The sequence below is a fragment of the Trachymyrmex septentrionalis genome, unplaced genomic scaffold (genome assembly GCF_001594115.1).
Source record: "Trachymyrmex septentrionalis isolate Tsep2-gDNA-1 unplaced genomic scaffold, Tsep1.0 scaffold211, whole genome shotgun sequence".
NCBI classification, from domain to species: Eukaryota; Metazoa; Arthropoda; class Insecta; order Hymenoptera; family Formicidae; genus Trachymyrmex; species Trachymyrmex septentrionalis.
The window spans coordinates 241,727-254,362 of record NW_017305299.1 but is presented as its reverse complement, the minus strand read 5'-3'; the positions used below and the strand labels follow the sequence as shown (position 1 = coordinate 254,362).

Sequence of the window (12,636 nt, the reverse complement as noted above, 5' to 3'; positions counted from 1 at the left end):
ATATATATATATATATATATATATATATATATATATACACAATTATATAGGCTTCTTCGCCGGTATCACACTGTCAGTTATATCTGATGCTCCTCCATCCAGTTGATAAATTCGAAATGGAAAGCACCGGTCGCGTCGCTAAAGACTAGAGTTCGTAATGTTTTCGCGATACCGCTTGTATTTCAATTCCTCGTCCATTGGGACGCGCTTCTGGCGTAACCGCGGAATAATTCATCGGGACAGTCTTCAAGGAGTTGTTTCGAACTCGGTCTCAACGGATCGTGAGTAATGTGCGGTAGGAGCTGCTATTTCTTGCCGCCGGCTGTCGCGTTGCGCCTCGCGATAACAATTATTTTCAACGACTCAGTCTTTTTTTATACAGCTGCACAACTTGGGAATTGGCGGGAGCGGAAAGCGCGGAAACGCGGAATTGATGGAGTGCCTGGGAATGCCAGCCGTGCGCGCCGGGATTTATTTTGTGCAACGAGCGGAAGATATTTGCTCATTACTCGAAAACGTTTCCGAACAGATAACGTTGACATCGTCGATCGATCACGATATTCGAGATACGAGTATGTATCGAAATATTTAAGTCAAAAGCGTATCTCTGGGGAATTTAAAAATATATACATTTTATTTTTATCCGCGAACACGGAATTAAAATTGCAGCATTGATTATTTTTAAGTAAAAATTTCAGAATTATTTGTAAATTTAAACTTAATTGCGGAGATAAAAATTGAAGTTCTCCCTGTTTAATTTTATATTGTAAAGTAAGTATGATTGAAAGTAAACTCCAAACTGGTTTCTTGCAAAAAAAAAAAAAAAAAGATATAAAGGGTATCATCTCTTAAAGGGTATTATGATAGAGTAATAATGTGATAAGCGATCTTAAGCGGACGATACATTAATCTTAATGTAATAAATTCACATAGAGATCAGATGGTGATAGCGTCGCAAGAGTCTCGCGAGTGATCAATCGAGATGTAAAACGCGACGCCATTACTGCGTTCGTTTGCGACATGGCGATTTCTATACGAAACTAATTGCGCAAGGAGCGACCGAGTGGAATAATGACTTATACGTAAGTGCCGTTCGTTGAAGAAGAGTCACGCGACAAGATGCATGTCTGAGGTGCATTTTGCCTATCGGTTCCCGCGCGATCGTTCTTGGAAATTTAATAGACTCATCCCGACGTAATATCCTTGATTCTCGCGCCCGATGATATCATAACTCGCATTCTCGCGCCTACAGAGAATTCGTGCGCCTGAGCTAGAGATAAGCGGGGGCTAAAAGATCCGCTTCTTAGGGCCTTGCGAGGGTAAAGCCTATCCCGTTTGTCCTGCAGGCCGGAAATCCTCCTCCGTCGTCGGAGAAAAGAAAGACTCGGACTGTGCCTGATAAAATTTTCGTGCGGAAAACGATTTAGACGGTAATTCACGAGCGTATGGTCTAGTGGGGGGGGGGGGAGGGGGGTTTATCAACAAGACCGCGGCGACATTCGCCCACAATCGTGGTAAAAGACCGGGCTGTGGCGGAAGATAAAATTAATTACGATACACGTTTTACTCCCTCCGGTGGAAACGGTAACATAGTAGGCGAGATATCGCGAGAACGATTGCTCGGTAGATAGCTCGGGTGGATGTTAGATAGCGAATTTTAAATTCACCATGAGAACTTAAATAAAATTTGAATTCCGTTCGCGCTAGGAGGTAAGATATTAAGCATTATGATATCAAGTTAAGATATTACGGCAGCGATTAAGCAATAAAACAATCAGTGATAAAATAACAAAATTATCTAGTCTGTATCTTTCTATATATATAAAGAATCTAGTTTATTACCGGAAAAGATTTTTAATCTACAGTAACCATTAAAGAGATTTCAAGAGATTGTAGAATAATAATAAATTTTTTAAATATATCTAACAATATCATTAAATAGAAATTATCTATTGTTTATGATGTTTTCCGAGTAAATAATACGATCCGGTTCGAAAGCCTCTACTCGACCTCGGTACGTAATCATTGTTTGAAGCAGCGAAAAGGATGATCGTGATTAGATTCAATTCTAATGCAATATTATACCGCCACATTGGAGGCTGGACTGGAGGATTGCATGACCCAAGGGAATAAGGTCATTATCGGGCAAGCCTGAAATTACTGAATATACATTACGTATCGATGGAAATTACGTTTGGCCTCTCGTACAAACACACGTACGTGATCGCATGCAATCGTAACAATATAACACTGCGAGAGCCGAGGCGATTACTTCGTTTACACGCGCAAATTCGTGGAGATCCGTGAAGTAAGTGACACGGCAATACGACATCCCGAACAGATCATTATCAATTACGACGATTGCTTGCGGTATTGCACTGGTAGGTATTACACTTCGCACAATTAGAGTGATTGGGAGAATATCTATGCAACTATTATTTATATAGTATCATTTTACGGTGTAACAACATCCCTATAATTTACGATACACTGATTCAAGAATCAAATGATTTCGTGGATAAGCACGAGCATGAGATTTATGTTTTACATTTCGTCGAAAAATTCATCATAAAAATCCGTGTAATAACGTAAATGTTACTGATAGATTTGTCATATTTATGTGACTTTTAAATTTTAAGTATTAATAGAAACAATAGGACATACTTGACGCGTAAAATATTTTGTCTTTCTTTAAAGCAATAAATGATAATTCTATATTCTTAACCCTGTAGTTATCTGGGATATTTTTATATCCCAACAGCGATAAAATTGAATGAATTGTAAAATTGTTTTGCGTGGATATTGTTTAACAGATTCTTTTTAATAACACTATTCTTTACAAATCTTTAAATATGCAATTCCATCGAAAATACTATAAGAAAACGTTACATTAAATAGAACCTTTACTTTTTAGAAATATTATCATAATAAGCTTGTTTAATTTCTGCTTAGTTTTATCAGACAATTTTGACTAAATCCATATTTATAATGTAAATTTTCACATATTAATAATAAATCAGAAAACAGTCAGAAAATAATATACACTATATCGTTAATAACAGTGATTAAAGATTTTAATTGGGGGGGGGGGTGTAAAAATATTTCAGGCGATCCGTTTACGTAAATAAAATCAGGTGACTATTTCCGTGTAAAGGAAGAAGAAATACTCTCATCTGCAATCAACTTTGTACTCGCGATGGAGAAGTTGAAGTTGTTTATCAACCTAAAGTTAGCGATTCAGTCATCACGAAAATTTCAGGGACATTAAATCTTGGATTTCAGTTAACGCTGCTTACGATCTGCCGCTAAATAGAGTCTTACTGCGCGTAAAAGTCGAACGTGAGTGGCACGAGTAGGCTCGAGTTTTATAGCGGTTACGCGTCGCAACTACCTTCTCTCGTACGGAGGCATACTCACGTGCCTCCGTGCACCGCGAATTTTATGGGCCAATAAAAAGGAATATCATCCGTGAGGGGTACACTAGAATCACGATAAACAAAGTTGCGCGCGTTAAAATATCAACTAGCGCGTACACGTTGAAATCATCAGCCGTTTTCACCAATTAACGACAATGACAGATTTGTCATTGTCCCGAGATTTGTTCGTTATTATGCAGAGATGCTTTCTTATTTCCTGCATTTTTTCATTTCACATTTAGTATTTTATATTATAGTTACGTAGTGCCTTGGCTGCAGAGTAACTCAGCTGGCGCGATTCTTTATCTTTTAAGTGGAGAAAGTCCGAATTAATTTCTTCAATGTGCGCATACTTCTAGCACTCTCAGCTCACTCTAGAAAAGCGGATTTACCGTGTTACCTCGGGATATAGAAATACTCTTTACAAAAAAAAAAAAAAAAAAAAGAAATAATAATTACGCACAAGTCTAGATCTGTGCGTAACACTTTTTGTCGAAAAAAACTGATATTCATAAGCCGGTATTCGCAGTTCGTTCTTAAGACAGTCTTAATGATTGGCTTACGACATTAGTCTTAAATATAAGAATCGACTATGGATATCGCCCATAGTTCGGTTCTTGTTTCAAGACCATCTTAAGAAATGTTTTACGATGCCAACACGATTCTGTGATTGGTTTATGACGTCTCGAGAGACTGTACTTGAGACGGTTTTAGATGAGAAGAACTGACTATATCTACAAAATATAAAAGAAATATTTAAGAGAGAGAGAGAGAGAGAGAGAGAAAGAGACTTACGCCGCGACGTTGTTGCGAGGCGCCACGATTTCACGAAATTTCTCTATAATATACAACATACTCGATGGGGTCGATTACTGCGGCTGTTCGTTGCAATTTCACGAAGCTCCTGGAGAAAATTGAGCAATTATACGGTATTGCATGAGAACCAAGCGTCCATAAAGGCGGTTCCGCCAATGGGTCCGCGGTGTTCGGTCGATGGGACACCCAGGGCAGATTACGTCGGCGCAGCCTTACTTTGAAAATGCTCGTATGTATTTGTGCGGCTTGTTATGCACGTACGATGCACTTGCGCATCCATGTGCGCCGTATCATAAATCTGCCATGCCGTGGCAAATTAAATCATTATCTGGAAGCCGCGAGCAAATTGCGCCGATGCATATTCGAAGTCTTTTATACTTTATACGTCCCTCGTTTCTCCACGCATTGTGCAGACGCTTCTTCCCCCTCCCCCTCCCATCTTCGCATTCCTCCGTTCGCATTCCGCCCTTTATATTCTGTTACCATGATTTTACGCACGTTCGGGCGCAGCGAACTCCGCGAGTGTTTTCTCTTCTTGCGGCTCGAGCGGCGGTTTGCAGAGTTTAGCGTGTAGACTGATACACATAAATTTCAACCGAGAATGATGATAAAGAGGCTGCGGCGGCAGCCGGCTCGCTGCCCGACGAGAGAGATCGCGCGTTGTTTTGTGCCGAGCTTTGCGCCGGAAAATTTTCAACTTTCCGCGGCATAATCTTTCCTATATTTAGTTCGCCGTCTCCATTCCATCCAAATATTTTCGAAGCGCTTCACACACAACGGACGTACATTTCGCTTAAAAAGCGTCATCGAAGTAGAGAAATTGCAGAGATAAAGTAGAAGTATAATTCAAGCTTTAAGAGAATTTTCAATCATTTGCATAATATCGCATTTCGTATTATATACGAGTACATAGACGAATCGTAATTCCTCAATTTCCCTCGATATCGCACGCCAATAATGTAAATGGCACCGCCGGAAAAGACATTTCGAAAAACATGCTTACCAGAGAGACTTTGAGAGAGAGAGAGAGAGAGAGAGAGAGAGAGGTCTTGTCCAGTTGAATTCTCATTCCGATAGGTCTGGTTCACTTCGCCGCGACATTGACAAAAGAAGTGCATTTCAGATACGCGATAAATCACTCTTGAAAAATTGGCTCGTACGCCACAGTCAAGCTGTACGACCCGATTTCGTTGAAATTGTGCGAGCCGTTAGCCATGAGTTATCGCCCAGACTTATTAATTAATCGACATCGTTAACGGCTATCTGATTTTGATGCAGTAAGGAGAACTTTTATCATCAAGAGGCGAACAGAATGCATTTTGCTTTTTCATATATTATCTTTAAGTGGCAACGTCGTACGTATGTATAGCTGGCTGCAGCTCGTGGCAGATTTGCTGTCGCGCAAGAAAGACGGAAAGAGAGAAAGAGAGAAAGAGAGACAAGCGCGTATAATACGATTGATTTAGAATCACCATGGAGATCGTAGTGAAAAGACTTAACGAGCGAAAGCACGTTTCGTTGCCGTACGATCTTAAGGGCGATATGTCGCGAATGCTCGCGATATTACTAACGAATATAAGATAATCGCGAGCTGATCGTCCGCTTGATATATCAACTGTCGCTCACTCATGAATGCATGTCGTTCTCTTTTAGAGACGGAAACATTTTATCGAGCCGATTGAAACTTCATGTCCAGTCACCGACGTGAGCATAATCGAGCATACATACCCGATCCCGATTGCAACTCTCGCATGTCCAATAGTTGGTAATTCAACTAACTCCCGATTAGAAATCCCGATTCGATCCTCATTTCTTGTATATATCGAAGATACTTAGATGCATCTAGACAGTCGTCGACAGTACAGATTTTATCTCTCGTTAGACTCCTCGCTCGACTTGGAATTGCGAGAAATAGTGTATTAGTGCGAGGGCAGAGCAAGCACAGGGAGCTTGATTTCTGTCTGCAAATTGCAACTGACTGAATTCAATCGCGCCACGTTATGCCACTCCAGACTTTGTTTACTTCGTTCAGCTTCCAATGCGATTCGACGTCTTGTATCAGCGTGCAAATGATATCTTTGCGAGATTTATGACATAATCGACTTCTGTTTGCAAACAAGACGTTTAAAAGATCAATAAGTAAATAAGTTAAGGATGAACTTTATGTCACTGTTGCTTCCTTCCTTCGTCTACTATAAAAAGGTGAATAAATTAGGTGATAAATTGCATTATAATAAATGACAACTCTGGGTTACGCAAAAAGGAACAATTGGATATTGGAACGATCCCTTTGAAATTTGAACGAATGCGAATATCGACTTGTGTAAACGCGAGCTATCGGAAAATCGAAAGTGTAACTCACCAAACCGTCGCAAGCGGACAGAGCGACGCGGGAATTCCGATGGCCCTTAATGAATCCTCGATAATGACATTTGCTACCATGACTTTTCGCTGGACTGCGGACGTGCAGATCCCGCTTCCGTCTTTCCACGACCATCGCGCGGCCGATGAAGTTGTCGACTGCCGTCAGCTCGAGGTGGTACTCGTTACCGGCCACAGCCATTCGATAATGAACGATTGGTCCGTCCTCGTGATGATGATGCGTAACATTTTCCGAGATCAAATCTCCTCGGTGATTCACTTTCCGTGGTATTACGATCTCGTGATTGTGTAAATGCTCCTGTAGGGTGTACACCCCTGAAAGTATAAAAGAACTGACTTGACACACAAGAAAATCCGCAGTCTGCATCTGCTATGATTCCTTTATATTTCTTACCATATCTTTAGTACCGTAAAACTTGGACCTAAATTTTGTTTAACCTTTAGACAGCATCTACAAAATCGGGACGTAAGCGGTGGCGGCGGATTCTCTTTTTTTTTTCAAAGCATTTATAGCAAAATGTTACATACGCATATATATTTCTAAAATGCTTCATCGCAATTTTCATAATTTACAAATATTTTTTTAGTTTAAGAAAACTTCTAGATGTAAAAAAACATATATATTCCATTATATTATTGTGTCACTTGATATGCGTGCTATTTTGAGAATTATCAAAATTTAGGTCAAAGTTACCCTTTTTATTTTATGGTAACTAAAGATTTGAGCGAGTAACGAATTAAATTATGCACTGGTGGATAGAAAAGGAAATGCAAAGTACAATTGTTTTTATGAAATTCTCTTTAATTATCGTTATCTTTTAACTATGCGCGTGGTTTTTTGCTCGATTTCCTTGGATAATACATATATTACATTTATTAAGTGTTTATCGCTCTAGATTTCGCTCGAGTAATAAAGCATAATGTTTATTATATTACGCTCAAGTGGGCAGAGACTCGTAAAAGCTGAACGCTCGTTCGTGCGCAAGTACGAGGTGATGAAACCCGGAGAAGGCTGTGAAATACAATAAAAAACAACTGAGTCCTCGCGAAACAGTTGCGCGACAGTTACGCACCATAAACCCGCTGCAATAATTTGCGATTGATTTAGCGTGCGCTGCAGCTTAGAAAGGTGCCGCTTACTAACGCCCGATTAACGCCCTCGTTAAGCGTCGCCATTGCCAACGAGATAGATGAATACGAGTACCGGTCGGATTTCTTCGACACGCCTAATCTCTCATTGTGACGGTTCCGAGAGAACGTTTCGGAGAACAAATCCTCGGATATATAGACGTGAGATCGCGTCTCTTGCCGATATCTCACAATGACGGTTCTAAATCTTTTGCTTAAATTACGAGACACTCGAGAATGAATCGTTGAGTGAGTCGATATCGGAGAGAATTTACCATTATCAAGTGACAATGGTCAATTATCGTTGTTTGCTTTTTCCCTGTCTTGTGGATGTTTCTATTTTACTAAGTTTATTTTTACGTGTTATTTGCTTTATATATATATATATATATTTGGCTTTATTATTTTTTAGTCATTGCTAATTTTTGCAAGCCATTTTTAAGGGTCTTTTGCAAATGTTTCTCTAATTAGATATATTTTGGAATTAAATCTTCTTCGCGTTATTTATGCCGTTTGAAATTTCATACGTGTCATTTAAATTGAAGGTTCATTACTTATTTCACCGAGAGACACTAGGTTTGTTTTTTACTACTGCATTGCAGTGTACCGCATTAGAATTTTCCTTCTCGTTTTTGCTAAATCAAACACATACCTGTTTCACTAATTGTAAGTACAAAGAGTGTACAGTTCAGCAATAAAAACAGATCTATTAAATCTTATTAAAAAAACTGTAAATCGAACATACGCGCTCGCTGCAATTGCGTTTTGGAATAAAGTTTCGGTTTTTTTGCATTCCTGTCATTTCCGAGAAATTTACTTGCGAGGTCAATTTGCGACAAATCGTAACACTGGCCACAGCTTATCGATTCTATTCTTGACTACATTGTTATTGATGATCTAACGCTTAATAGAATAATTGTAGTTAACCGTATGTCTATATGGTGGATAGAAAAAAAAGCACGTAGTCGAGAATGCAAACGCGGTTCAACTGCCGCAATATGTCTTCATATAAAAGCCGTCTCTGACAGCGTCGTTATGGTCCCGTCTGCATGTCAATGACGGGCATTGACTATACGGAAAATGCCTGTGGCTGCTTGGTTTTGTATTTTCTCCCGCTAGAAATCAATTTACACTAGTTGAAATCGATTTTCAAAGATTGGAGATGTAATGCCTGGATGAATAATATAATTTATTTCGATGATATCAATTAAGAAGGAGTTACACATATACACTTATGTATACGTATAAGAAATAAAAAATAGATAACCAGCATGTATCCAAAATGTAAATTGATCCGACCAAGTAATTACGTAAATATTGAATAAATGAATTAATTATAAGTAAAATGCCTGTAAGCATCCGCGGTTATTAATGCGTAAATAATTTATTTATACAGGCTATAAAACAAAATGTATAAGCATAACATGGCAAGCGTAAGACCGTCTAGACCAATGAGTATGTTATGTAAATTAATACCAACTTGATGCTAGCTGCTTATTGGTCCAGGTAGTCTTACGCTATGCTTATGCATTCTGTGTGCTTTAGGGCTGTGGGCTTTAAAGCGATAAGATATAATTCGCAAACAGTTGTATCTACCAACAAAATTAACAGCATTAAACGTTTCAACTTTGGATTTATCTGAAATCCTCCTTAATGCAAAGGTCAAGTACAAAATTAGTTCAGTTTCTCATGTAGGCATATTACTTAGATTCTTTAATTTATTGGAGCCACAAAATTACATATTTTTATTTTTACTGAATGAATAAAAATCCAACAAATTATAAGTTGTTTCTCGATGTCAGATATGATTAAGTTATTAAATGTAATGAAGGGATTTTATCTTGGATGGTTGCAAACATTTCCGTTGCGTCTTACATAATCGTGTGAAACCTCAAGCAATATGGCTAAAACGTAGGTGTATATCATTGGCGTGCACTGCTGTCGGCAGTCTGCACCTAATAGTTTCTGCGGTTAATGGTTTTCTCGTGATCGCTCTAGAACCTCCATCGTGCTGTTGATGTTCCACGCGAACGCAATGCAATCTGTACGTGCGAGCTCCGGCAAAACGCAACGGATGATTCCCCACCTCGTAGTGGCGATAGCTACAATTTCTACCGTTTATCGATTAATTTCATCTCTACATAATATTAAATAGTAATCGGCCTTGGTTAGATCTTCCTCGATGCAATGCCATCCACTTGATATCCCAGCCGCGAGAGAGCATCGTTCATATAATCCGGCTTATATTACTGCCAACATCTGAAATATCTCTGAAATTCCGACGTTTATTTAAGCAATAGATGTGATATACGTTCGCGCCTTGATCGACTTTTAATACTCGTCTCGCGATATATTATATATACATCATATATATATTATATATAATCGTCTGTGTGAGTGAACACGAAAAAAAAAAACAGTTTTGCTAAAGTATTTAAAAATTTAACTAGCTATATACAGATCTGAAAATAATTTTGTTTGGACCAAAATAATTAGATAGAATGCTTAAACTGATTAGAATATTCAAACTTTTTGCAGTATTGTCACCAACGTTTAAATGTTCTACAGAAAACGGTTTTATCGATGCTTCGATAAAACCGTTTTTTCTCTGAAAAAACATTTATATTGCAATGAAATGCATTTCATTGCATTACGATATATATTGTGTACGACACGATGATGCATAAGTCATTTATACACTTCATTTTGGAAAAGTAGATCATTACCGGTTATCTCATTTAAAATACGTGGTTAATAATTACGTCTTATAATTGTGAATATTCAAGTTTATCTCGTTGCATCGCGAAGCATCTTTTACGCTAATTCAAGATACTGAACACGAGACTCTGAGTCGCCTTGACGAGACACTGGGATCGATCTATCCGCTTTCCATGCCTCGATCGCTAAGAGGTGGTTAGATAGGTAGATAAACAGGACTACAGAAAAAGATAGAGACAGAGGAGGGAAGGGGGGAGAGAGAGAGAGAGAGAGAGAGGAGAGAGACAAGTGCTGTCTAGTACAGGTAGTTGAACGGTGTAATCATCATTATCCTATTATCATTAAAGCTGGAAAAATGGCGGGGCGACCAATAGGCGTACACCTCCAGCGAGTCGGGGTTAACTGCAGGTGGGGACCGTCGGATGGAGATACTTGGACCTCCCATACAGGCTGTACCTACTGTAAATGTCTCTACAGACACGATCGCGGCCGTTTATACGTCGTCGTATATACGCACTGTGCCACTACTACGGCTCGTCTAATTGCATATAATTGATGATGCGCGCTGTCCAGGGTTCAGATAATTATATGCGACTTATGCAGCGAGTTATTAATTGGCTGCTCTTACCTGCCGACAATTAACCTCCCGGCGGTCGCGCGTCTGTACAAACTAGAGTAATACGAGAACTTCTCGTTGGATCATAGATAATAATTTTGCATCTCATTTCATAAAGTAACAAATATATTTTCGAAATGTACTTAGCATCGGAAATGTCCCAACACGCTTTCAGCTAGAAACAATATTTTTTTGATATATAAAATACTAGCGTTTTTAACATAGGATACTGCGAGAACTTTGGAAAAAAAAAAAATAAATCAAATGCCAATTTGAGCCAACACTGATTATTAGTGTGTATTTTTATACCATTTATTCAAAGTGAATATATTAAATGTATAAGTTTCGATCTACGGTCAAGATCCTCTTTAGCGCAAAAAAAAATATATTAACATAAAATTATATAATGATAGCGCATACGAGTATAAACTAATAACATACATATAAAATGCGAGAAGAACCGTGGTGGTGATGTCCAAGTTAATCTTGGTCATTAAATTACTAAGTTAACTAAAAAAAAAATATTTTTTGTTTTAAAACGACCGACCGAAAGGTTAAAAATAATTTAAGAAATGCTAACATGAGATTATACGCGAAAAATGGTAAAAAAAACTTACACGACTATCAAGATCGAACTGTTTCTATAAGGTTTGTTGTACATGTTTCATTAGACTGTTTCATTTACTGTACAAATGTGAATAAATTAAAAAGTTAATATAAATAACAGTGAAAATCCAACTTTAGTTCACTTACATGAAAATTTAAAGATATTAGAGACGACATAACTGTTTGGTAGACAGATGTAAAATGAAAATTGAGGGAAACAGTGGACAACGGAACATGTACTTGCAAGGACAATAAGTAAAAATATAAATAATAACTAACCAAGTATAAACGATATACTATAGATTGGAAGCATCACGTCTCTGAAAAAAGATCTATGTAAATAACGGATGAAGAGAAAGTATATCGTTTTGTAAATTCAGACCTTGTTTTTGTTTTCTAATATCATCTCCGATAAGAATCTTTTGTGTAAAATTGGAGATTGTAAAAAAAAAAAGTGGATTATCGGATGATCAAACGATGTGATATTTTTAACAATTTTTTCGATTTCGGGAAAGAAACCGTCTCGGCGCGCGTAAGAATTCTTGACAGATTTAGAGGTAGTCGAAAGATCGGTCCTCTCATAGAGAATTTATGGATATCCCGCGCGTATGGAAATCCCGTATTGCAGATCGACGCGATAATTCAGGAGCCGATCGTAAGGCCGATACGCAAGGCATTTCGTACGTCTGATATAACGTAATTTATCGTCGCGCTGCTGTCCGCCTACCGTCGTCCGTCGATCGCGCCGTGTTCTATACTTCGTCAGTGTCGTCGGCTTATTTCACGTGCACGCAAGGACTGACGTTGCTACGATCTAATCGATAAAACATTCGTCTTCCGCCGGTCTCTCCGCGGCTGCGATCAATAAGGAAGTATGATCGACGCACGCGCGCTTCGTCCCCGTAACGCGCAATCCAAAATTTCGGCTCACCGGGGGTGGGGAGGGGAGGAGAG

At 38.6% G+C, this 12,636-nt stretch overlaps 1 protein-coding gene across 1 annotated transcript in view; it reads right to left on the bottom strand.

The window, feature by feature from the left end:
• Positions 1 to 12,636, bottom strand: part of LOC108748126 (A disintegrin and metalloproteinase with thrombospondin motifs 7-like) — a 54,097-nt gene that overhangs the window by 20,332 nt on the left and 21,129 nt on the right. Inside the window, exon 3 of the mRNA XM_018486151.1 lies at positions 6,595 to 6,929. Within this exon, the coding sequence (XP_018341653.1) occupies positions 6,595 to 6,929 (335 nt within the window). The remainder of the gene's footprint in view (positions 1 to 6,594; positions 6,930 to 12,636) is intronic.